Raw genomic sequence first — 24,636 nt, forward strand, 5'->3', positions numbered from 1 at the left:
TCAAATGTTTCTATTTTTTGAATATGGAGAGAGTACATATTCTCCGTGTCACACTCTGAGTGACACATTTTACTTTTTTTTTTTATGTATCACTCTAAATTACACATTTCTAAATATAGAAACATCACTCTCTTGAGTTATTTGGTTGGACCGACCCACCCAGCTTCCTTACCAAGTGGGTTTAGACCGAGTTGGGTTCAGAAACTCAGCCCAAGCCGCTTCATTCCATTAATGGGCCTGGGTCGAGCTGGGTCCGAATGAAACAGGCCCATTTGACAATTCCATTTAAATACACATAACTTTTTTGTCCTTCCTTAGATTCGAAATTTCAAAAACTTGTCTATTTATTTCAACGGTCGAATTTTCAAATACACCCAATTTGCATCTTTTCACTCTACTTTCTTCACTCCATAATTTAAAAATCCTCTCCATTTTCTCAAGATAAGGTCCCAGAATCTTCACCAGAGCTGCTGAATTGTTGCGATAAGAAACATTCTCATCGATTTTGGGCTAATTTTTCAGGTACGCTCTCAGATCTAACTTAAACTTCTGCACATCTCCTTTTTGTGCTGTGTTGTTTGATTTGATTGTGGAATTTGTTTTTCCCCTTTGGATAAACTGAGTTATATAGAGTTATGATGAACTGAGCTGGTCAGCTCATTTCGCCGAACTGTTGCTTGTAATTAACGTCGGTATTGAGCTGAATTTCTATGAATCGAGCTGGTCGGTTCGTTTCGCAGAAATTTTGCTTGGTTAATTAGGTTAATTAGATTAATTCTATGCTATTTTGTCATCACTTGTAAAGAACCTCGACATTGAGGTACGGGAATTTTAGATTGATAGCTCAATCGATTCATAAGCATTCGCATAAATTAAGTAGTACTCCATTTGATTTGAAATTTGATAGTTGGAAAAGTTTGTTTGTAGGTTGAATTATTCTCTTTCCTTTGCACTGTGTTAGTTGGCGTTGGATCTTTGTGAACCACTCAAAATGTGATAGTGAAGTATGCTGATTGTGTTTTATAGGTTAGCAGCTATCTGCAGGAGTGGTTCGATAAAATGTCGGCAGGTGAGAAGAAGATGCTTACTCTAACGGAAACAACATGTGGTACTCTTCTGAATGAACTACAGGTAGATGAACTTATGACTAAGTGATCACATTTTTTTCTCCTCTTCATTTTCCATCTGTTTTTTGAATTATTTTTTGGTTCAGATAATATAAATGAATTGTTACTGACGTTCGGGTGTCATCTTTCTTATTTCTGTCAGATAATATGGGACGAGGTGGGGGAATCTGATGCGGAAAAGGACATAATGTTGCTTGAGCTCGAACGAGAATGTTTAGAGGTGTACAGGAGAAAAGTAGATCAAGCAAACAAGTGTAGGGCTCAACTGAGGCAAGCAATTGCGGATGCTGAGGCCGAGCTTGCCGCCATCTGCTCTTCAATTGGTGAGCCTCCTGTACATATTAGACAGGTAAGCTATAGATTTGTCTCTTTTCTGTTACTCCTATATACTGTATGTTTTAGTCATGTGTTTCTTAATTAATGTGCCAACTCAAAGTTGATTTTGTATAAAAGTCTAATCAGTGTTCACTGATGATAATTGTTTAATCCATATTGGAGTTTTAAGTACATTTTCAGCAGTGTAGTTGTGGTAGAGAGATCTTTAATTCATTAAAAAAAAGCAACAGTTTATTCTTTTACCTTAATGGATGACCTTTCTTCATGTAGTCTGATCAAAGCACTGGAAGTTTGAAGGCTGAACTGAGAGCAATCCTTCCACAAATAGAAGAGATGAGAAAGATGAAATCTGATAGGAAAAACCAATTTATAGAGGTGAATGGTGAGATACAGATTATAAAGAATGAAATATATGGTGGAGGTTATGCTTCGAAGGATGTGGCAGTGAACGAAGCTGATTTATCTTTGAGAAAGCTTGAAGAACTACACATTGAACTGCAGGCACTCCAAACTGAAAAGGTAGATTTGTGGAACTATCATATAGTACTTATTTTAAATGATTTTTTCATGTTTATCTTCTCATGGACCCTGGATTGTTTGCAGTGTGAACGTCTGAAACGTGTCCATGAGTACCTTAATTATTTGTACTCGGGCTGCTCAGTGCTGGGTTTGGATTTTAAGCAAACTGTCAGTGAGATTCATCCAAGACTAGGGGAACCTGAAGGAAAAGACATCAGCAACGGTACCATTGAACAACTGAGGACTGCTATACAAAGAATGAAGGAAGTTAAAACACAGAGAAAGCAGCAGGTATATCATCATCTGTGATTATTTTCTTTAGTATCAGCTCCCTTTAAGTTCGAGCGAGTTGCTAACTGTGAAATACTACTCAGTTACAAGATCTAGCATCTTCATTACTGGAGCTTTGGAACTTGATGGATACACCAATTGAAGAGCAACAGATTTTCCAGAAAGTTACCTGTAATATAGCTGCTTCAGAAGATGAAATTACAGAGCCTGGCATGCTTTCTGCCGACTTTATTAATCACGTGAGTCGAACATATTCACTTTCAGACAATGTGTTATATCTTGCTCGAATTTGTAAGCTGAAGTTTCTAACTTGCAAACTGGTTATAAAAACTGCAAAAACGTCTATCAGGTCAAGGCTGAAGTTTCTCGACTGGAGGAGCTGAAAGTAAGCAAAATGAAGGAACTTGTTTTCAAGAAGAAGGGAGAGCTTGAAGATATTTGTAGGAAAACACATTTAATTCCAGAATCAGATAATGCAGTTGATTTGGCTATAGAAGCTGTTCAATCTGGTAACTATATGTCTTCAACTTATCAATAATCTATTTCCTTCAATTATTATCATTCTCATTTTATGTTTTTGTTCTGATTAATAACAGGAGCTGTTGATGCCTCTTGCGTGCTTGAACAAATTGAACTCCAGATCTCTCAAGTCAGAGAAGAGGCTCTAAACAGGAAAGACATACTTGAAAAGGTTGAGAAGTGGATGGCTGCATGCGACGAGGAGAGCTGGCTTGAGGAGTATAATAGGGTTAGTTAGACTCACACACAATTTCCTATTGATTACTTCTCGAGTTCCAATGAGTAATTGCTTTAAATGGTCCCCTTTCTTTGTAGGATGACAATCGCTACAGTGCTGTGAGAGGTGCCCATCTTGTTCTGAAACGTGCCGAAAAAGCTCGTGTTCTGGTCAACAAACTTCCCGGTATGGTAGTATAGTTGATCGGCGCATTACTTTGAAATATGTGCATATGTAAGATTTTGACATTCTTTGTTCCTTGGAATAGCAATGGTGGAGACATTGGCTTCAAAGACTACCACATGGGAAAAAGAGAATGGAGTCTATTTTACCTACGATGGCGTAAGTACTAGCACGTCCATAAGTTCTTTAATGCTTTGCGATTAGCAACACATTATCCTGATTCTCTTCTGCTATGTCTAGGTTCGTCTGCTTTCTATGCTTGAAGACTACATGACTTTGCGGCAAGAAAAGGAAATAGAGCGCAAAAGGCAGAGGGTATAGACCTTTTGTATCCCATAACAAGTCCAATTCTATTCCTCTAGCTCTTGTTTACATTTCTGTATATGTACATTTGCTATATAACAGGACCAGAAGAAACTTCAGGGGCAGTTACTTACTGAGCAGGAGGCTCTTTATGGTTCCAAACCAAGTCCTATGAAGAACCAAAGCGCGAAGAAAGGCGCTCGATTGTCCTGTGGTGGTGCTGCCACCGGCAGAAGACTTTCCCTCGGTGGAAACATGCTACAGACTCCAAGGCATGATATGCCTCCTCCAGCAAAAGCTACTCCCGTCACTCGCAGCGCCAAAAAGAGTCAGCGTATAACTCACGACTCTCTTAAGGATGACGGATTTCAAACACTCTCCTCTGGTAATTTTCCCAGCTCTTGTTACTGAGTCAGAATGCAAAATATAAAGAACTACTCCATCTTTTACAGTATCTATGTTTTCGACATCTGTGTTTTCGAATTTCTAATTGAGTTTCTTGTGTCTTGATTTCAGGGAGGAGAGGTTTGGACTTGGCCGGGCTTCCTGTAAACCAGCAGTCTCGAGAAATAGAATCGCCCTCGCCCATGATGCGAAAGCCGTTCTCTCCCATTTCATCCACGGACTCATCAAGGTCGAACGCCACAAACATTTTAGGCGACATCAACCAGAAACATAACGAAATGTTGCAAAAGATGCTCACAAGCAACAACAGCACCACACCCTCCACCACTCCTTCTAAACCGATTCCAACGGCCGAAGCAGAGAACATAATGCCTCAAGCAGCCTCTACACCCTCCACCACATTGCCTATCCCAATGCACCTGGCTATGACGCCAATGCAGAAGCCTGTGCCATCCGCAACGCTGCAGATGACCGCCATCACACCGGCAAAGGCAGCCGAGGAGGAGATAGAGTACTCGTTCGAGGAAAAGAGAGCCGGATTCGTTCTGCCTAGATCACATCTAGTGAACTTGATCATGCAAGTATAGTAACTTGATGACACAATCTGTATACATTTTTATGTCTTGGTGTGATAAAAATTGAATTCTATTGTAATGTACATAGTCCACGAACAAGTAGACATGGACTAGAATCTTGAATCTAAGTAGATTCAATCTTGTATGAATCATTCCTGATACCCTTTGTCTGATTGTTAATTTTAGTAATGATTTTGTCTTGATAGTTTCTTAGATTGTTTAATACTATTCTCTTGAGATTTGTAAATTGTGACAGATTTGCATTTGACTAAATAGTTGACTGAGATTGGAAATGGGAAACTTTCTACCCCACTTTTCAGAAGTCCATGATCCATCTAGTATTATTTTAATATTTATTTGAAAAAAGGATTATAAAACAAACAATTAGTACAAACTAACCAATTAGTACTACAAATTAGTACAAAACTACAAATTCAATAAAACAAACAATTTTGAAATTAGAATTAAATACAAAAAATACATGGAAAATCCTCACTTCTAATATTCGCAGGTCTCGTCGTAAAAATATCCTCGATTGCTATAGCATTTCACACTAGCGCTTTTTCTCAATTCTGTGATAATCAAATGAAAATAGTACATAATGTAATGTGATATAAAAATTTATATTAGTTCAAAAGAAGTGATTATGGTGAAACAATTTTTGTATACAGTGGCATTAACAGTAAATCATCACTAAATTCAAGGGTAGGTATTTTCATATAAATTGGTCATTTTTTATAATTTTATTTACCTAAAAAGACAAAGAAGAGGTCAAGAGTTGAAAAAGTTGGAATGCCTCCAATCTTAACTTTACAGCTTTAATTAATTAAACACCCATTTTTAAATTCAAAATATTTATCATATTCCCAAAATTTACCTTTATTTTAATATTCATATTCATTAACTTTGCTATTTTAAATACCACTTATTAAATTTCCAAGACGGACCTGAAACCATTTTCTCAACCATAATTAATACTTTGAATTTTGCAATTAAAATATTGCTTGCTACCTAATTAATTACAATAATATTAAAATCCATTCATTTTTCCTTAATTTCTTCATCCACTTTTTCTTGCAAAAACCCTAATTTTTCACTCTCATTTTTTTTCTTTTTCCAGATATCAATTTTATGCATTCATAATCTCAGAAAAAAAAAATCACAGTAAAACAGAGCTTCTTGCACCAGAGCTCTGCTGTACTGTGTTGGTTGCTGACCTATTTTTTTTGTTTCTAGAGTTTACAGATGATTATGTCAGCTGATTTCCCACGAAAATCTGCGTCATGTTTTGTTTTGTACAATTCTTGAAACAAATTTCGTGTTTGAATGTGATTTACCGTTGGTCCAAGTGTTTGAGCTGCTAAAGATTCAATCTTTATTAATTTAGTGATTAGGGTTTAAGCATTTCGCAATTTTTTTAAGTTTGATTAGTATATGAATGGAGGAAAAGGAAGGGATGAATGGTTCCGGCGTCACATTAAGAGCTGGTGAAGCCCCTCAAATCGACAGTGTGGAGCCGCCAAGAATCGAAAATTCCGGCAACATTCTTGGATCAGCCACTCCCATAACTCCGGCTCCGGCGGCGGCGACGGTGGATGGGAAGAAGAAGAGGGGGAGGCCAAGGAAGTACGCCGCAGATGGCTCCATCGTGGCATTGTCGCCTATGCCGATATCGGCCTCGATTCCGCTCACCGGAGATTATCCGGGGTGGAAGCAGAGCGGAGGCCGGCCGGTTGACTCTTTCAAGAAGAAGCATAAGCTGGATTTTGCAAATGCAGGTAGCTTTGCTTGCTTTTTTATTGGTTGCAATTGATGTGGTTGGAATGGATCTAGTGGTATAAGTATAAAGTTGAATAGTATTTAAAGAATCTAGATTTTGAATTGGGACCCCTTTGTGTGTGGATTGTGATTTGTGGCAGTTTTGGTATGCTCTGAGGAAAATGGAATGGAATATTGTTGAGAGTCATCCTTGTTTGCTGCTGGTGTTGTCTTTTTTATATGTGATGTGACATGACAAAGGATCTGTCTTTTACTCAATAATTGCTGTGTGCAGAAATGGAAAGGAATAATAAATGATAATGATGAAGAGATGATGTAACATGTGTGGATCTTTACCCCTGCTAATCTATGTATCCATAATATACTGTCTACTGTTAAACACATCTCAATATGAGCTAACGTGCATTGTTAACTCCAAAATGGTTCTTAAATGAAAAATATGCTTCCATCTGCTCTTTTTGGAATCAAAATCAAAATAACTCAATGTTTGGGACTTCCTTTGAGTGCTGATATCAATAAATTTGATGCATGATCAGCATTTCTGGGGATTATTAGTGAGGAATTGAACTATATCGCTCATCCGTAAATTTGTGCGTTTTACTTCAGTGAATTCTTTGATTTATTGTAGGGAATACTATGGCGATCCCTGTCGGTGGAAGTTTTACTCCCCACATGATAACTGTTAACTCTGGCGAGGTACTTCTAATCATTTCCTCGTTTTTATTTTATTGTATTTTTCTTTGAATGTTTGCAGTGCTAATGGTTGATGTTGAGCTATTAACTCCTGCCAAATTTGATGAAATTGTGTGACTAATGGTTCCATATATATGTTGTCACTATTATTCTTCATGAAATTAATGAAAGGGAGATGAACAAATGAAAGTTTGATCTCATGTGTTGTTTAATCATTTAAATGCTTTCAGCAGTATCGACAACATTTTTAATGGAATGAGTGTATTTCTACGTACTCCAAATGAGCAAAACTAAACATATTTCATGTATGGATATGTATTCCCTCAATTAGATGTTTTAAAGAGTTGAGGTATCCTTTATCAAACATCTTTTCTGTGATCGTCCTAAGCCTATGAAGAAGCACATTATGCAATGATATTATGCGATTACTATTTGGTAGATAGAGTTGAGTAGTTGAATCATCAACAGAACGATATTTGAAGCAGCTGTACAACAATCTTCATTATGCATAAGATATAGATGCTCAGACAGACTGCAAATTACGTCTTTGAGAAGATACACTCTGCAAGATTCTAACTTTTAGTTTTTCATGCTGTTTCAGGATATCATGATGAAGATAATATCCTTTTCTCAACAAGTATCCCGAGCAATTTGCCTTCTGGCAGCCAATGGTGCTATCTCAAATGTCACCTTACGTCAACCAAATTCTTCCGGTGGTACTTTAACTTATGAGGTGAGAGCCAGTTGAACGTTGTAGGTTTCTCTTCCTCAAAGTAAATCAATATTCGGATAAAGAAACAGGTTGTTTCACATTGTTTTTGCATCTGATGAAAGGGTGGCCTAAATCCATTTGGATACTTCTGAATTATATTTCGTACTTTCTTCAGGGTCGTTTCGAAATCCTTTCTCTGACGGGATCATTTATGCCTAGTGACAACGGAGTGACAAAGAGCAGATCAGGTGGGTTGAGCGTCTCTCTGGCAGGCCCTGATGGCCGCGTAATGGGTGGAGGACTAGCCGGCATGCTCGTTGCAGCTGGCCCTGTTCAGGTAAAGTGAATTTTCGTGCGCAAACATATAATTCAGCTCACAATTTGAACTGCCATTGTTTTCTAACCTTTTTAAGTTCCAACAGATTGTGATTGGCAGCTTTCTTCCCGGTGGATCCCAAGCCCAGCCGGAGCAAAAGCCTAAGAAACCGAAATACGAGCAAACAATATCATTTGGGGCTGTCCCCGCTAACCCTATCATGTCTGAAGCCCCCTACGGCGGACCAAAGCCGAATCTGACAACGTCAGTGTCCTTCCAGGGAGACAGCCTGGCTTCAACGAACTCTATACACGGATCCAAGATTGCTGAACCTGGTACTAACGTTTCGTTCCACGGAGATGATTCCACAGAGCAGAGCCATGACTTGACGTGCTGATCGCGTATGCGTTTTTGCTGTATCTTAGGTTTTTTTTTAATCTGGTGTAGATGTTTTAGGCTCACCTGTTCTGACCCCCTGCTGCAAAGTGTGTTAAAATTTTCATAGGAACTTAGGATTAGAAGGCTCTGTTGTAGGATTGATTTGCCTTTTTGTTGTTCTGTTGTGTGTAACTTTGATGTATTGTTTGTTGTTATTAAACTGGAATCATTACTTCTAGTTGAAGTTTCAAGACTTGAATTGTGAGATACCTTGTCAGAATTATGTTAATCCTTTATCTAGAGTTTCTCTCACTGCTACTTTATAATAACCAATAAGCATCTTCTAATTATGTTAATCCTTTATCTAGAGTTTCTCAGAATTTTTGGTCTGTTTCATAAATGGAATTGTAAGCAAAATGTTTTTTACTAAATATTTGTGATAACAATTGAATGAGCAATAAATAAGATAACACTTGTGTATAAATTATGTTAGTTGCAACTCAAGATATTATCTTTAGTACTCATTAGATTTCAAGATTATTCTTCATTCTTGGCAGCATCAAATGCAGCAAATTTAAACAAGGTAAATTCAAGATGCAACTCAAGATATAGGAGTGGGAATTCGGTCGGTTCGGTTTCGACCGAACCGATTAGTCGGTTAACCGATTCCCATTTTTTTCGAAATCCAGAACCGAAACCGAACCCTTTGTCGGTTCGGTTCCTCAAGGAACCGATCGTTTTGGTCTTCGGTTCCAAGCGGTTACAACGAAGGAACCGAACTCAAATGCAATATAAACATTAAGTAATAAGTCGTGAAATCAAAAGGACAAAAACCATAATTCCATTCCATCATCAAAAACCAAAATTCCAACAAAGTTTACAAAACTAAGTCCAAAACTAATATAAACCAACATCATTCATCAAACTAATTTTTTACTTTTCTAAATAAATAAATAATAAAACTAAAATAAATATAATAAAATTAAATATTTAGAAAATAACAATTATTCGGTTCTAACCTTTCGGTTCTCGGTTAGAACCTTAACCTTATTTTTTCGGTTCTTGGTTAACCGAGAATCAAAAATTAAGGCTCGGTTCTCGGTTAACCAAGAACAGAGAACCGTTTCCCCAGGCCTATCAAGATATATTCTCTTAGTACTCATTAGATTTCAAGATCATTCTCCCATCTAATCCTTTCTTGGCAACATGAACTGCATCAAATTTAGACACTAAATTCAAAAGATCATTAAGTTTCAAATAAGTTTCGACATCCCAAATGCCACCACTCTTGTGCAGCAGCACATACAAAACTGGGATACACCACTAATACATGACAGGTAAAACAACAAAATTCAATGAATATTGTGCACAGATGTTTGTAGTGATATAAGGTTGAGTTGCTTAGTTGACATCGACCAACTCCACATCGAACACCAGCCATGAGTTGGGAGGTATTGCTGGAGGACATCCTTTGGCACCATACCTGCATATTACAACAACAAATTAGTAGGAGTATATGCTTAATTATTCTACTGTTATGCAAGAACAGCAGCACAATAACTCAAGTGGAAACTAGTTCCACAATTTGCTGTGGATTTCTTGTAGTAGTATTAAGTTAGGCACTCCACTCACCACAGTAAAATGTGCACATACATGCAGTTATCCTGTTTCCGATTTCCGAAATTCAGTTTTGCACTTAAGGCACGTTACAGTGGCCAGGAAGAGATACAGTTTGTATCATTCTTAGTATACTGGAAGTTACAAATGGACATTGCTATAGTCTATAAAAGGTTTAGCCATTAGCAGAAAAGTTGGATGAAGATATCTTACCCCATAGCTGGAGGGATTGTGATTCTTCGTTTGTCCCCTACGCGCATGCCTGCTCGTTTAAATAAATTAAATTCATTAAGTAATTGAGACGGGAAAACAGTTTCAAAATTGTGCATTATTTAACTTGGTGATGATTACCATTTACACCAACATCCCATCCCTTAATAACTTGGCCAATACCTGCACAATGATGAACATATTTAGCAAGAGAAAAAGGTACTGTATATGTCTAAGCCTAGTATAGATTGCAAATTTCTTAAGGGATAGGTGTACCTAGGCGAAACTTAAAGGGTGCTTTTCTAACGTTTGAATCGAAGATTTTGCCATTCTTCTGCAGCTTGCCAATGTAATGGACACTAACCTGCATAAGTAAACAGTAATGAAAACAATTGGCATTCCGAACGAACAGTGTGTGCATATTTAGCTGCAGAGTCATTTTTCACAGAGCAGAAAATAGTTGCAAGTTCACCTTTTTCCCTGGAGAAGCTCTTTTTCCATCGGGTTTACCCATTGCCACCTCCTCTGTTACAAGACCATTCGGGTATGTTCTCACTTGTAGTGATTTAGATGCTCCTCCTTTCTCTTGTTTCTCCACGTTGGTTTCATATTTCTCTGCTACTTTCTTCTCTGCACTCGGAGTCTCTGCATTTTCTTGTAGTTTGTTTTTCTTGTTCTTTTTCTTTTCTTTCTTCCTGTAACAGTTGTATAAGATACCATCAAGACTCAAGACGAAGTGAATACATCAAAAACAAAAAAATTGTCTATTTACATCAAAACGAAAAATAAATTGCCAATTAAAAAGCACAAGTCTTTCATCTAAGGAACCCAAAGCACATGTACAGCATCTTGTTTTAGGGTCGATGGATAAATGAAGGGCGGAGTCAATAGCTGCATGACCATTAATGCCAGCAGTATCAATCTAAAAATAGCAAGTCGAAAACTATGTCTCAAGTGATGCATGTCAATTTTGACAAACTCATAAAAAATACTACTTGACTTTAGACATAATAATATCAATCTCTATATCTCAAACGATCAATGCATCTATATGTTTTAACAAGGAGAATCTTACTTTTCAGAAGATGGCTTGAGATCGCTTCCAGCTTCAGCTACTGGAGGCTCTACCGTAACCTTAGAATCAGGTTTTCCATTTTCCAGAGAACTCTGCGCTACCTTTTTCTTCTTGTTATTCTTTTGTTTAACTTCATTTTCAGTGGTGTCCCTGCAAATATAAAAAGTAGATAAACTTAGAAAACTCATTAGAAAATGCTAGGACTTATTATGAAAAGCCATCTGAATACTGAACAGTAGCAATACATTAAAACAAGTTCAGATAATGCAGTAGCTTGAAATATAGTCTACCTTGCAGGCTGTTCGTCTTGGTCGATGGCCCCACTCTTTCTTTTCAACTTTTTCTCGGAACCAGCATCAGCTTTTTCATTCTTGTTCTGGGATTTCTTACCAATACTTTCATTTTTAGTTTCATTAGATGCAGGTACAGGAAAACCATCTTCATCTTCACTTTCAAGAATGGGAACACTAGTTTCAGTCTTGGTAACAATCTGGCTGTTGGAGTTTTCGTTTCCAGTAGCTTTCTTCTTCTTCTTCGCTTGTTTAGACACGCCATTCTCATTGATCGGCTTTTCATCATCCACTATCTCTTCAATTTTCACTGCCACAATTAACAGAAAACAGATGAAAACTCGGTAAACTGAGGCAATCTTTCATGGAAAGTTCTAGAGACTTTAGTAGCAACTTCAAAGCATATGTATTCAGCAATCAAATTCAAGCTTCCTCCCGTAAAGTTCAACCTTCGGCGAACTTTTAAGATCAAACAGAGTGAAAATATTAGTAGTGTATGGAGCACCTTAAGTTAGACATTAATCATTATATGAAGAAAATACCTCCACTGTTGCGAACAGAATGGGGGTGCCCGCAGCAAAGGTCATCCTCAGAACAGTCCTCGTCTTCCTCATCTTCAGAATCGTAGTCAAAATCTTCCTCATCCTCAGAACCAATCCCCATTCCATCATCCTCCTCATAGAGGCTTCACAAGTTAAAGAACACTTAGTACATAAAAACACAAAAATGATAAAGAATCATGTTTTTTTTATCGCATAACCTAACTCGTTTGTTTCATTGCAAAGCAAGAAAAGGACTATTTGTATATGCTATACCACCAAAACATGGAGTTTAATCAATCCCCATTGCATCATCCCCATAGAGATTGCTTCACAAGTAAAAGAATGCAGAAAAACACAAAAACAAAAAAAAAAATCAAATAATGCAACTTCCTGGTCTCACACAACCTAACTAGTTTGTTTCACTGCGAAGCAAGAAAAGACCCAAACTATATGTAATACCACCAAAAACAGGGAGTTTAAGCAAGGATACCATCCATAACCATCTTCATCAGATTCATCCTCATCTTCAGATTCATCACCATAAAAGAAACCAGAGAGATGCACACTCTGAGGGCCAACGATCGAAAAGGTGACTTTTTCGTCTTCCTCAAACTCGAGGTTCAAGGGGCACGTCTCGAGCCTATCGGGGAGCAACGAGCACAGGTAAATCGGGTCTTTATCTCCCACTTCACACTGTAATATGCTCTTCTCTGTCGATTCCCCTGAACCTAATGTCGCCTGAAAATATATCAAGCAAAAACTAAATTCACAGCTCAAAAAAAGCATAATCTTGCACAATGAAATCTCACTTCATGAATACCAATAGATAAAGTATTAACCTTAACAAATTAATAGGGTAAAACTAACGTTTAAGCATTCAAATTCGACAAACCTGAGTTACATGAAGCCTTCCTCTCTCCTCATCAGACAAAGTGTAGGATTCGCCTGGTTTTACTTCAATCCCTGATAACCCAAAAGTAAAAATCAAATCTTTGAACAAGAGTAGATTGTATATAAAGCTCTGAATAAAGTCTCACTAACTAAGATATGAAACAAAAAATAAAAAATTGATAGAGTGCTTACCCCAGAAGGCCATTGCTGTAGCTCAATTCAGACGACTGCGGAAATGTGTAAAACCTCAGAGAAGCAAACAACGTGGGTTCACAAGCTGTCTTAAACCCTAACACAGAAATTATTTTTTCTCTGTTTTCTTTATATTAAAATTAAAGTAAATTAATATGGGCCCTAGACACCTTTAGTCCACTCAGCCCATATATATTTTTGCCAGTCAACACCTCAAGAAAGGAACTTTTCCCAATTTCAGCTGCCCAAGAAGACTTTTTTGTTAAAGAGAAGCATCAAGAAGATTTTTTTACATGTTCTTGGCATAGTAGTTTCATTGCTCATGCTCTTTTGTTAAAGAGAATGATTTAGAATACAACACAACAACACTATGCATGTATAAAGACCAAAATTTGTAGTAGTGATATTATCTAGGATTGTAAATGAGTTGAGTCATGCTAATTTGATTTAAAAAAAGAACATGTTCGGTCTCGTTTGTTTTGTGGGGTTCATAATACATGGAGCTTGACACACTTGACTCAATAATATATTTTGGAATTTTAAGGTTCTTCTAGTTCAATAAAGTAACAAGTACTAACATTAATATTGAATCCAATCAACTACTAACTTTTGCACGTATTTATATACATGACGAATGATAAAATCTTAAAATCATCTCAAACAACCATGTAGAGATATTTGGTCACCATAACTCGTGAAACTTTTTTTTTATTGAAGATAGTTAGAGAAAGCAGGTGAGTTATTGGTCCATAAGTTGTGCACTTGCTCCCTGCATCATGCCGTTGCGTATCTGTTCACCGATATCCCGGACATGGCCGGGGCCATGGGGTATGAAAACTGTAGTGTTCTTCGAGCTATTCCCCAGGTCCTTGATCGTGTCAAAGTACTGTGTGACCATGATAAGGTCCATAACCTCCTTTGCTGAAGTGCCCTCGATCTTGTCAGAAAAGTTCAGGATGTTCTCCCGAAGCCCATCGGTAATTGCCTGTCGCTGCCTGGCCACCCCGACTCCACCAAGATACTTGGCTTCGGCTTCAGCTTCTGCTTTCTTGACCTGGAGAATCTTCTCTGCCTCTCCTTTGTATACACTTGCAAGTTGCATCCTTTGAGCTGTTATACCAATTTTTTTTGTCAAATGAAGTAGGAGAGAAAATAAAGTAGAGATTATGATGTCCCCTCTTAGGAAAACAAGTCATTTAAGTGGAGCAGACAGAGGCAGTATTTGGTTAGCATAAGTTTGTCATCCTCATGGAATATTCGTGTTCATGAATGTAGAAACATGATCATAGACCCTAGCATGGTGACAGTATTAATTCCTCCAAGCAACACTAGGCATAATTTTAACCTTCCCTGAAACTCAAAGCCATAGCGAGGATAAATTTAGTAGGACACCAACCTGCATTAATCTCATTCATCGCGCTCCTTACATAGGGGTCAGGAATAATATCAACCATCAATATGTGCTCTATGTTATATCCGTATGCACCCATGACCTGCCACATGAATTAACTCAAAATTATGCTTTGATAACATATGATTCTCACAGGACATTTTCAATGAACCATTAAAACGTATAGTTTGAAAAACTCATGCATAGCCCTTCAAAAATACAATAGAGTGAAGATAAGTCTGGTATTTCTATCATCGCATAGTAAATTAGCACCAAGTAACGTAAAACAGTTTGAAAAATCTAATTTACCTTTTCAAGTTCCTCTAATACAGCTTGAGCAACATCACTCTTTTGTTCAAACACCTCATCCAGAGTCATCCTTGGAACATGAGCTCGAACCACTAGTCAGACAAGTGTACACAGCATAAGACAAAACTGGTATAACAAGTATAAGAAAGACAGTGAAGTGAAGGACATGTGATGGAAACTTGAGTTGTTTACCATCGAATACATAGGCTTGAATCTGCTCTCTGGGATTTTGCAATTCATAAAAGGCATCATCTGCATTTTCCTTTATTACCCTGTATTGAATTGAACAGTGCAGTTGAACAAAGACATTGTCCTGTTTCATTGGAGGTGTAAGTATTCCGTTCCATATAAACTAAGCATATGAAATTATAAATTGCAAGATGGTTATCCAACTGTGCATTTTTACTATCCAATTGACGCATAAAGGATATTTGAGTTCGTAAGCTTATCTGCCCTATAGCACCTATATCCCGCTATACTTTGTTTCACATTGGATTATTTTGTTCATGAATTTTTAAATGGTTTGAGAATTCGTTCTTTACTTAAGGAGCATGTGATTCTATATTACGAGAAAAAATCTTAATTCTTGCGGTAATTTTACATTTACAACACCGGAAGGCAAAAGGTTTCTGAAGAATGAATTCAATTCTCGTACCTCCTAGCAAAACTGGAAAAGGGGGCAGACAGCCAATTTATCCAAGAACATTATAAACAGTATCAAACCTTAAGATCTTAACAAAGATCACATGGACGAAGCGTAAGGCACAAATTGTAAACAATAGAGACATGATTCTGGTATTACACAAATTTCTGCTTAAAGACATAAAATTTGGTTTTCATTCGACAGCATCGATACAACAGAACCATAAAAACACTTTGATTTCAGCATTCTTCTCCCAATTAAACTGAAAAACAGAACTTAATGTTTGATCATTCTCTCAATCATTCCCGATAGAGCAATAACAGCTCAAGACATGAGTATAATCCAAGGCAAGTTCTACCTAACAATCCCCCTTTCCTAATCAATCCACCCAAACAAGTTCAATTAACAGAAACTAATCAATCCGCAGAAGAACGCCCAATTAAAACGCAACAATTACCCAATAACAGCTAAGATCGAAACAGAGGCATCCAATAAAGAAATTCAGTAAGCAGAGATTAGTAAAATCATGAAGAGGAGACGAGACGACCTTAGTTTTAGTCTCAATTTTGACGTCGAGCGATTGGATCCTGGTGGAGAGAACTCCGGCGAGGCATTCGCCGGCGAGACAGTTGAGGAAGTGGAAACCAGGCTGCGCGAGGCGGTCGAAGCGGCCCCACCTCTCGACGACTCCAACACTGGCTTGCTCCACGCACGCGCACATCATACAGCAGGAGTTCCCCATGATCGGAAGAAGGCGATCTTCAATGGAGAGCTGAAATTGAGAAAAAAAAATCTGGATTCGATTTGGTGTGTGAATGGTTTTGTGAAGGCCACGGCAATCAGTCTTTAGGTCATGCAATCAACCGCCTTCTACCTTGACTTGTTTTTTTTTTGCGTATATGAAAATTCAGCTTAATTTAAATTAAAAGGTTAATAGGTTAATTTAATCATATTGAAATTTCAACAAAATTATAAGCATACCGGTTATAACTAATTATTTTTTCTCCCTTAAAATTATCTTAAAACTTTAAATTTACATAACTCTCTCAATTTAAATTATTTTTTGTAAAAAATATATTCAATTAAAGGTAATTTTATAAGGATTCTAACGAGATCTTAATTGCATATGTTCCGACGATATTCGGATGATGAAATTTGATAATTTTATTTCAGTTTCCGTATATGTTGATAAACAATTTTTATTAGTAAATGCATCATAAAATGTCAATATAATGCATGTAAAATCTCAATAAAACAGTATTGATATTTCCGTATACGTATGTTGAAATACTCATATCATTTATTGATATTTGTAATAAACTATGTTGATATAAAAAAAAAATGCGAAAATAATGATATGATAATAGAATGACGATATTACCTTTTGTTGATATTTTGTTTACTATTTATTGAAATTCGTCAGATTTAATCTCATTCACGCATTTCTGAATCTAAGGGTGTAGATTTAGTCTTAGTTTTGGATTGTGATGCTATAAATAATATAAGAGGACCATGTTGTACAATATATTAAATCTATACACTAATATATCTAATTTTTATTCAAATTAAAATTAGACAGTTTTATTGATATAAAGAATAAAGTAAAGTGAAAGAAATTAAAAAATGGATGCATTGAATGATTAAAAAAATGATGAGAGGAATAAGAGAACTTTTTTTAAATATATGGAGAGAAGAGAAAAGAGTCATGAATGTGTAATATATGGAGTACCAAAATAGTCATTTAGGCAAGAAAATAGTTGTGATTATGTCTTTGTCCATAGTGATATTCATTTTAATTAGGCATGGGAAAAATATGCAAACAGAATTATCCAAAAACTTTTTTTTGTAGTCCAATCTTCATTTCATCAAACGTTTCAAGGTCAGGGAGTCATTTTCTTTCTTTTTTCATCACTCGTGAATCTAGTATCGAAAAGAGACGTCTCACTTAATGAAAGGGACAGGGTTAGTATTTACGACGAAGTTGGTCCACAAGCGAGACATATCCTGCAATAGTCATTCATGTAGGCATGTGAAGGGTGGTGAATGTCATGAAGTGATGCACAATGGCCCATCCATATTTGCTATCAAGCCATAATGGGAGATTGTGATTGTGAGGATGATGACTATTCAAATCTATGCACAGATTCATCTCCCAACAAAGTGCTCCCCCCGTGGCCATTTGTGTACAGTCAGAACTCTGACTAATCTGATCTTCCCATTGTGAGTTGATGTGTGTTGTTTTTGTTTTGTTTTTGTGGGTAATGAGAGACAGATGGGAGGGAGTTGGTTTAAGACAGGAAAGAGGCCAAGGAGACATGCATGTTTGTGGATTCTGGGATTGTGTGTTTGAGGTTGGAAACAGCTTGATCTCATCTACATCTCTGTATTCTTGTCCGGGGGCAGTGGAAACCGCTATCTCTTCTCACTCTGACAACACTCTTTAATTATTCAGAGTAATACAAAGCTAGATTCTTCTACCATATGCTATATTATATGAGCATATGAAGTGGGGTATAACTCTTGCTTTTACATAAATTAGAGATTCACAACCAATATTTAGTATACTTAATTTTTGTAAAATCTGACATTATATTAGAGCAGTCTTATCGTCAAGCCGAATGTGTTGTGAGAATTGACGAGACATGAGTGATCTTGTTCGGATATTAACAAATACTCTCTCCGTCCCACTTAAGATGACACATTTTCCTTTTTAGTTTGTCCCAACTAAGATGACACATTTCCTTTTTTGAAAACTTTCTCTCTCCAATTAATACACTCAACCACTTTTTTTCACTCTTATTAAAATATGCATCTTTCTTTATCTCTCTACTTTAATATTTACACCCACCTTTCTCTCTTCAATTAAACACTTTAACCAATAACTCCTAAAACCCCGTGCCGGCTAAGCAATGTGTCATCTTAGCCGGGACGAAGTTACAAAAGAATGATCACATGTGAGGAGGCTTTTTGATATTAATGTACAAGTTTTCTCACATTGAAAATGTGAGGTTAAAAAGAGATCAACCTAAATATGTACTGAGTCACTCCTCTTGTGGTCAATTAGTTTTAGGATGAAATTTCGGTATGATTTAATTGGTCTCCTCTTCACGTATTAGTTATGCTTTAATGCAGGGACAAATATATATGGAATTCACAATTGGCAAATGCCCCACCTAGAAATAATTTATGTATACTACTTTTAATAGTTAATTTTAATTTTTTTAAATATCCTTATTTTTGCTCCTTTTTAATGTATTAAAATATCTTCATGTACTCCCTCCGTCCTAATAAATAGGAAACATTTGGTTTCTGGCACGGGATTTTATGCAGTGTTGTTTTGTAAGTTGATGAAGAGAGAGTAAAGTAGGAGAGAGAGAAAAGTAAAGAGAGTGATATTTGCATTTTTGGAAATGTTTCATTTTTATTGGGACAACCAAAAAAGGAAAACGTTGCATTTTTAATGGGACATATGGAGTATATTTTTGCCCCGCCTATGTAGTATTCATGGCTCTGTCCGTGCTTTAATGCATGAGATACGCTATAATGAAATGAGAACAAGGTCATTTCACGTGTCATGTATTAATTGGGTGCACTTCAATAAATGAGACAACGTATCAGGTACACTTCAATGAATGAGATTGTACACACTGGCGGAGGGAGGTGGGGTCGAGTGGAGTCGGCCAACCCCACCGCCGTCCCCAGAGAACAGCCAGAAAATTCCTCCCAATGGGTCCCGACCTCACAGCCTCTGGAATTCTGTTCTTGACTTTGTGCCGGATCCAGTCACGGCGCCATGGTTGTGGTGTCTGTGAAAAATGAGAGATGGCTGATTGGGGAAGAAAGACTTCAGTTGGGCTTGGGCCTTGTACAATTAATTTTAGTATTGAATAATTAGAATATGCCTAATAATTTAATCCACGTTCTCCATTAAAATGTATGGAAAGATGAGTGAAAAGCGGTAAATTATCTAATTATCATTATATATACTTATTTAATGTTAACAACATTAAAAAAAATTAAATACTCGGACTTTATTTTATGTAGCATCATTTATAAATTATACTTAATAATTTGGTCATATCATGATAACATATTTTTGAATTTTTAAGTAAAATATTAGTTTTTGAAATTTGGTTCCACATTTTTTATGGTGTGACTTAGATTTTGAAAAATCAAACATAACGATGAACAAATTATTTTTATATTACTAACATTATTATTTTGAAATTTGGTTTCACCTCTTTAATCATGTTTTATCATTCTTTTACTTTTATCATTTTATATTAATGGATTAAATTTCTTAAAAGGACCTTGAGTTTCTGTTAGTTGTTCTAGCTAATGTTAAACAAGAACCATAATGACTAGAAGAACATGGGATAGTTGATGTTAATTCAGACAAGATTCAAATTGATGAAAAAGAAATTAAAGTTGATCTCGTACTATGAAAATATATTGATAGTTTTGATGTAAATATTTCGTATCATACACGTAAGAGCCAATTATAAATATTATTATATTTATTTCTTGTTTGACCCCACGATTTTTAATTCCTGGATCCGCCACTTATTGTACATCCGTATTTACCACCGTAAAATTTAACAGGAACATCATATTCCGAGTCCGTACAATGTCCTTGCCACATGTGAAGAGCAACGAGCGCCAGAAATAAGTGGAAACAGCCTAATATATTAGTAGTGTTTAGCACATAGTTTCCACCTAATGAGTTGTTAAACATGTGTTGGATTAGATGTTTCAGTTGTCCCTCTCAGATGCAACACTACAGCTAATATGCAGAATTTTCAACGTGCCTTTGGATTAAGAAAATGATTATATATTTAATCTCAAATATCAACACTAATTACAATAATCTCTGCTGCAACTTCCACGAAACTCACGCCCTCGTCCTTGCCTTGTACCATACCATATGCTAATGTTAACTCCAACTTGTGGTTTAAATAGTTAAGCCAATGCTTAATCCAATAGTTCCTAGTTGTGTTTTCGAATACTCGAAAACTGTTGATTAGCGTAGTTTAGGGCTTTGGTTTAATTACTGTTTGTCCTCGCGGAATTTCGTTTTCTCACTATTTGTCATTATAATCGGGTATTTAGATCATATTCGCGCTTGTTTCTCTATTTGTTGTTAGTTGGTGACACACCGGTCGTATTTAAATCGAATTAAATAAAATATTCGCTCTTGGTTTTCTTTGTTCATGACTTTTGTAGTTACCTAGATTTTCTATTGTTGTTAGGGTGTTGCTTTTGTGTTGTTTGGATTGTCACTATTTTTGGTGGACTCTTCTCCTCAATTCTTGATTTAGATCATTTTTATACTAAAAATATTAGGAAATAGTATTTCATCTCGTATCTTGTACACAACCGTGATATGTATCGAGACACAAAGACCTCCTCTTACATTTTACGAGGCTTGTTACAGCCCCATTTGCTAAAACATATACATGTATCAAATACGTTTCAATGAATAGCACCGTTATTAACACCTTCCACCAAGAAGCATTTATCACCCTTGGAAACAAGTTGGTTTTAACATAATTTATTGAATTCCCAAGCATGGCCAGTTGGATAAGCTCAGTCCCCACATGCCTTTGCCTCTCTCTCTCTTCACACATATATATTCCTTAACAAGAGTTGAGCAAATCACCTTCACCACCACAGTCCATTACTGCTCTTCAGCCTCACCAAATTCCCATTTTTTTTGTCAGAAAATGGCTTGCTGGTCTGCTGAAAATGCCACCAATGCCTATCTCAGAACCATGAAAATGGTGAGTTTCATGAAATCCCAAATCACATAAAATGTCAATACAGTGCCAACGGTGACATTGTTGATGCTTGTTGACATTGTGTTAAAAAACTGTGTTGACATTTTTGTTGCTGTTATTTGTCATCTGCTGACATTTTTGAAGTTTGTTCGATATTTAAAGTTTGCATTTTATCACTACCCATTAGTTATATGTGTTTTGCTTATACAAATGTGTATGTATTTGCAGGGAGAGAGTGCTAAAGAGCCAAATGCAGCAGAGTTCATCTCAGCCATGGCAGCAGGGAACAATGCTCAGCTCATGGTGGTTGCCTGCAGCGGAGCTGCAGACTCCACCGCCCTCGCCCTCCTTGCTGCAGCGCAGCAGACAGGAGGGCGCCTCGTCTGCATTGTCCGAGGGCGGGACGAGCTCCTGGCCTCGACAGCCGCCCTCGGCCACAATGCAGGCAGCATTGAGTTCGAGGCAGGGGACGCCAAGGCACTCCTGCCCGGCTACTACAAGGACTCGGACTTCATCGCCATCGACTGCAACCTCGAGAGCCACGAGGAGATCATAGGGGCCGCTGTTCGAGAGGCACACGGGAACGCCATCGTGCTCGGGTACAATGCCTTCTGCAGGGAGACGTGGCGCAGCAGCCCCTCGCGCACGCAGCTGCTGCCCATCGGGGAAGGGCTGCTGCTCACGAGAGTCGCAGCGCCCGCGAAGAGGGGTAAGAGTAACTGGATTGTGAAGGTGGATCAGTGCACCGGTGAAGAGCATGTGTTCAGGGTCAGATCCTCTGTGGGGAGATCCATCAGAGCTTGAAATCTTGATTTTTATAAGAGATTTTCTTGATTAGGATTGATACGTGAAAAGTGTACAGAGTGGATCACAATTAGTAGAAGTAGAGATGTAGTATCAATTTTGTTTTTGTTTTTGTACTCAAACAACTCACAAGTGTGGTAATGTTACTCAAGATTTGAGTTTCACAATCCAAAATCATGTCTTTAGAGATAAAATTAAGATTTTGTGAGGGATGGTAGGTCATAATCAGTATTAGAAAAGTGTCAATTTTGATTTCCTTTTGTACCCAAACAACTCAAATTTAGTAATGATTTTATCTCAAAATCTAGTAATGTTGCTCAAGATTTCAATTTCACAATACAAAATCATATCCTTAGAAAGAAAATCAAGATTTTGTGAGGGAACCTAGTTGAACGTGATTGATCATATGCAATGACAAAGTCAGGAATTTTACTTTGGGGGTGGGTCCAAATCTTCGATATTTTTCGGTTGCCAGAAAATGCTACAGCCTAGGCTAAGGAGTTGCAAGAAATATAGAAAAATAAGGAGAAAGAAAGAGTAGAGGGTGTGTAATAAGTGATAAATAAATTTATCAAATAATATTTTATAAGAAAAAAAGAATAGTTTTAAATTAAATTTACTTATATTATATATTTATCCATTGGGTCATATTTTAATGCTTATACCACCCTAATCCAAAATCAAGACCAAATCTCCACCCTTAGATTTTCAAATGAGTGGATGAGATTAAATCTTACGAATCTCAATAAATAGTAGACAAAATATCAACAAAAGGGTAATATCATCATTATGTTATCATATGATAATTTTCGTGAATATTTTTTTATATCAACATAGTGTATTACAAATATCAACAATATGACATAAGAATATCAACTAGTACAAGAAAATATCAACACATATTTATTGAGATTTTTACATAGTTTTATTGAGAATTTTTACATGGTTTTATTGAGATTTTTTTTATTTATTTGTTGATAAAAATCTGGTTATCAACATTTACGAAAACTAAAATAAAAAATATCAAATTTCATCATCCGAATATCGTCGGAACATATGCAATTCGGATCTCGTTTGAATCCTTATAAAATTATCTTTAATTTGATATATTTTTTGCGAAAAAATAATTTAAATCGAGAGAGTTACATAAATTTAAAGTTTCAAGATGATTTTAATGAGAGGGAATTGACATTAATACCTTCTAATTTTGTTTATTAATTTTCTTAATTAAAAATATAATTCATGTGACATTATTTCACCTACTAGATCTTCTAATCTAATGGCTAAGATTTAGTCTTAGTTTGAGATTGCTAATTAGTTAGTAATTGATCACTCCATTTATCCATTTAATCTTATCTAAGTCCGTAACTATTTGTTTGATAAATAATATAGATATTATTTTTTTCCAAATAATAAACATTTTCAATTTTTACTAGATAAGTCAATATGTAGCAATTTTGTTTCAGCACATAATACAAATCTATAACATTGATTTCTGTACATAATAATACTACAACTAAAAATAAATATTTTGCAAAAAATAGAAATATAAAACTGAAAAAACAGAGATAATTTTAACTAGATAAGTCAAGTAGAATATATTATTCCTTCACATAATATAAATTTATAAGATAAATTTTGTACCTAATAACACTAATATTTTTCAACGTCGAACGGCCGCAGATGAAGGAGGCTGCGCTGCGGCTGTGGCGTTGGCGTCGGAGCCAAAGAATGTGAGGAGGTCGGCGGCTGTGCAGCTCATGGGATTAGTCACACGCTGTTCTTCGCCTTCGCTGGACCCTCCAACGGTTTCATCGGAAAACACTTCTTCGCCCTTAAAGATTTCCCCGCCGCAGAATATAGCTTCTTGTATCAATGGGCTTTCGCCATTGTTCTTGCTAGAGGTGCCCACGGTTCAGGAACCGGTGGTTACGGTTCGGAACCGCTGGTTCCGATTTTGAAAATTGTTGAACCGGGACCGAACCGCGAGGGTGTTTCGCGGTTACGGTTCCGGTTCTAAAACCGCCGGTTTCGGTTTCAGTTCGGAACCGGCGGTTTTTCGACGGTTTTTTATGGTTTTTCAAGATTCCGAATCGCCCTTTTTATTGCGGTTCCGGCTTGGTTTTACGGTTTTCGCGGTTCCGGTTTGGAACCGCTCGGAACCGGCGGTTCCGGCACGGTTTCGGTTCGAAAATTTTTGAACCTGAACCGAACCACGGTTCAAAAATCGACGGTTTCAGTTCAGATAAATTCTCACGGTTTCGGTTCGGAACTGTAACCGGCGGTTACGATTTCGATTTTAACCGCCGGTTCGATAAACCTTGGGCAGTGTTCTTGCATGTAAATATTCATATCCTTTTCTTCCTTTTTTATTCTCTATAATGAGGGGAATTAAAAGGGGCAAAGTTCTTTGGAAATGGGAAATTTTAATTTTAAGTTGGTTATTTCAGTAGACATCTTTTTTTCCTTTTTTTTAAGTAATAGAGTAGGTAAATGGTTAATTTAATTGTCCAAGATCATAATATTGTGGTGTCGCATGATTG

The 24,636-nt window shown here is 36.7% G+C and overlaps 5 protein-coding genes across 5 annotated transcripts; 3 read left to right on the forward strand and 2 right to left on the reverse strand.

The window, feature by feature from the left end:
- Positions 1-347: 347 nt before the first annotated feature.
- LOC125213814 (65-kDa microtubule-associated protein 3-like) lies at positions 348-4,676 on the forward strand. Its single transcript, XM_048114560.2, has 13 exons — positions 348-522; positions 1,027-1,131; positions 1,270-1,476; positions 1,734-1,982; positions 2,067-2,273; positions 2,357-2,512; positions 2,623-2,782; positions 2,870-3,021; positions 3,108-3,195; positions 3,278-3,351; positions 3,433-3,507; positions 3,598-3,880; positions 4,012-4,676. The coding sequence occupies exons 2-13, from the start codon at positions 1,060-1,062 to the stop codon at positions 4,485-4,487; spliced, it is 2,199 nt and encodes a 732-aa protein (XP_047970517.2). The 5' UTR covers positions 348-522; positions 1,027-1,059; the 3' UTR covers positions 4,488-4,676.
- Positions 4,677-5,541: 865 nt separating this feature from the next.
- On the forward strand, positions 5,542-8,618 carry LOC125213818 (AT-hook motif nuclear-localized protein 1-like). Its single transcript, XM_048114562.2, has 5 exons — positions 5,542-6,253; positions 6,883-6,950; positions 7,549-7,680; positions 7,835-7,996; positions 8,082-8,618. The coding sequence occupies exons 1-5, from the start codon at positions 5,914-5,916 to the stop codon at positions 8,370-8,372; spliced, it is 993 nt and encodes a 330-aa protein (XP_047970519.2). The 5' UTR covers positions 5,542-5,913; the 3' UTR covers positions 8,373-8,618.
- A 947-nt stretch (positions 8,619-9,565) lies between these two features.
- LOC125213815 (peptidyl-prolyl cis-trans isomerase FKBP53-like) lies at positions 9,566-13,317 on the reverse strand. Its single transcript, XM_048114561.2, has 11 exons — positions 13,171-13,317; positions 12,980-13,050; positions 12,578-12,825; positions 12,088-12,230; positions 11,546-11,855; positions 11,256-11,405; positions 10,653-10,875; positions 10,457-10,544; positions 10,322-10,363; positions 10,184-10,232; positions 9,566-9,836 (listed from the first exon to the last, which is right to left on the reverse strand). The coding sequence occupies exons 1-11, from the start codon at positions 13,181-13,183 to the stop codon at positions 9,755-9,757; spliced, it is 1,419 nt and encodes a 472-aa protein (XP_047970518.1). The 5' UTR covers positions 13,184-13,317; the 3' UTR covers positions 9,566-9,754.
- A 407-nt stretch (positions 13,318-13,724) lies between these two features.
- On the reverse strand, positions 13,725-16,369 carry LOC125213819 (SPFH/Band 7/PHB domain-containing membrane-associated protein family). The gene is made up of 5 exons (XM_048114563.2): positions 16,060-16,369; positions 15,062-15,182; positions 14,870-14,961; positions 14,567-14,663; positions 13,725-14,280 (listed from the first exon to the last, which is right to left on the reverse strand). The coding sequence occupies exons 1-5, from the start codon at positions 16,252-16,254 to the stop codon at positions 13,910-13,912; spliced, it is 876 nt and encodes a 291-aa protein (XP_047970520.1). The 5' UTR covers positions 16,255-16,369; the 3' UTR covers positions 13,725-13,909.
- Positions 16,370-20,542: 4,173 nt separating this feature from the next.
- On the forward strand, positions 20,543-22,294 carry LOC125216266 (uncharacterized). The gene is made up of 2 exons (XM_048117934.2): positions 20,543-21,292; positions 21,518-22,294. Exons 1-2 carry the CDS (start codon positions 21,110-21,112, stop codon positions 22,091-22,093), a joined length of 759 nt encoding a protein of 252 aa, XP_047973891.1. The 5' UTR covers positions 20,543-21,109; the 3' UTR covers positions 22,094-22,294.
- Positions 22,295-24,636: the final 2,342 nt, after the last annotated feature.

Source organism: Salvia hispanica, chromosome 3 (genome assembly GCF_029641045.1).
Source record: "Salvia hispanica isolate PSC_SH4W2 chromosome 3, Shi_PSC_v1, whole genome shotgun sequence".
Taxonomy (NCBI): Eukaryota; Viridiplantae; Streptophyta; class Magnoliopsida; order Lamiales; family Lamiaceae; genus Salvia; species Salvia hispanica.

What these genes read in the sequence shown, in the direction of transcription:
- LOC125213814 (XM_048114560.2), top strand. Translation starts at nt 1,060, where the DNA reads ATGTCGGCAGGTGAGAAGAAGATGCTTACTCTAACGGAAACAACATGT. An exon ending in CTCTTCTGAATGAACTACAG is followed by an intron (nt 1,132 to 1,269) that starts GTAGATGAACTT and finishes TATTTCTGTCAG; the next exon opens with ATAATATGGGACGAGGTGGG. An exon ending in AAACACAGAGAAAGCAGCAG is followed by an intron (nt 2,274 to 2,356) that starts GTATATCATCAT and finishes AATACTACTCAG; the next exon opens with TTACAAGATCTAGCATCTTC.
- LOC125213818 (XM_048114562.2), top strand. Translation starts at nt 5,914, where the DNA reads ATGGAGGAAAAGGAAGGGATGAATGGTTCCGGCGTCACATTAAGAGCT. An exon ending in GCTGGATTTTGCAAATGCAG is followed by an intron (nt 6,254 to 6,882) that starts GTAGCTTTGCTT and finishes GATTTATTGTAG; the next exon opens with GGAATACTATGGCGATCCCT. An exon ending in TTGCAGCTGGCCCTGTTCAG is followed by an intron (nt 7,997 to 8,081) that starts GTAAAGTGAATT and finishes AAGTTCCAACAG; the next exon opens with ATTGTGATTGGCAGCTTTCT.
- LOC125213815 (XM_048114561.2), bottom strand. An exon ending in GATGAAGATGGTTATGGATG is followed by an intron (nt 12,231 to 12,577) that starts GTATCCTTGCTT and finishes TAACTTGTGAAG; the next exon opens with CCTCTATGAGGAGGATGATG. An exon ending in CTCAAGCCATCTTCTGAAAA is followed by an intron (nt 10,876 to 11,255) that starts GTAAGATTCTCC and finishes CAACTGTTACAG; the next exon opens with GAAGAAAGAAAAGAAAAAGA.
- LOC125213819 (XM_048114563.2), bottom strand. Translation starts at nt 16,254, where the DNA reads ATGGGGAACTCCTGCTGTATGATGTGCGCGTGCGTGGAGCAAGCCAGT. An exon ending in TCAAGCCTATGTATTCGATG is followed by an intron (nt 14,962 to 15,061) that starts GTAAACAACTCA and finishes TTGTCTGACTAG; the next exon opens with TGGTTCGAGCTCATGTTCCA. An exon ending in TATTAGAGGAACTTGAAAAG is followed by an intron (nt 14,664 to 14,869) that starts GTAAATTAGATT and finishes TTCATGTGGCAG; the next exon opens with GTCATGGGTGCATACGGATA.
- LOC125216266 (XM_048117934.2), top strand. Translation starts at nt 21,110, where the DNA reads ATGCCTTTGCCTCTCTCTCTCTTCACACATATATATTCCTTAACAAGA. An exon ending in ATCTCAGAACCATGAAAATG is followed by an intron (nt 21,293 to 21,517) that starts GTGAGTTTCATG and finishes ATGTATTTGCAG; the next exon opens with GGAGAGAGTGCTAAAGAGCC.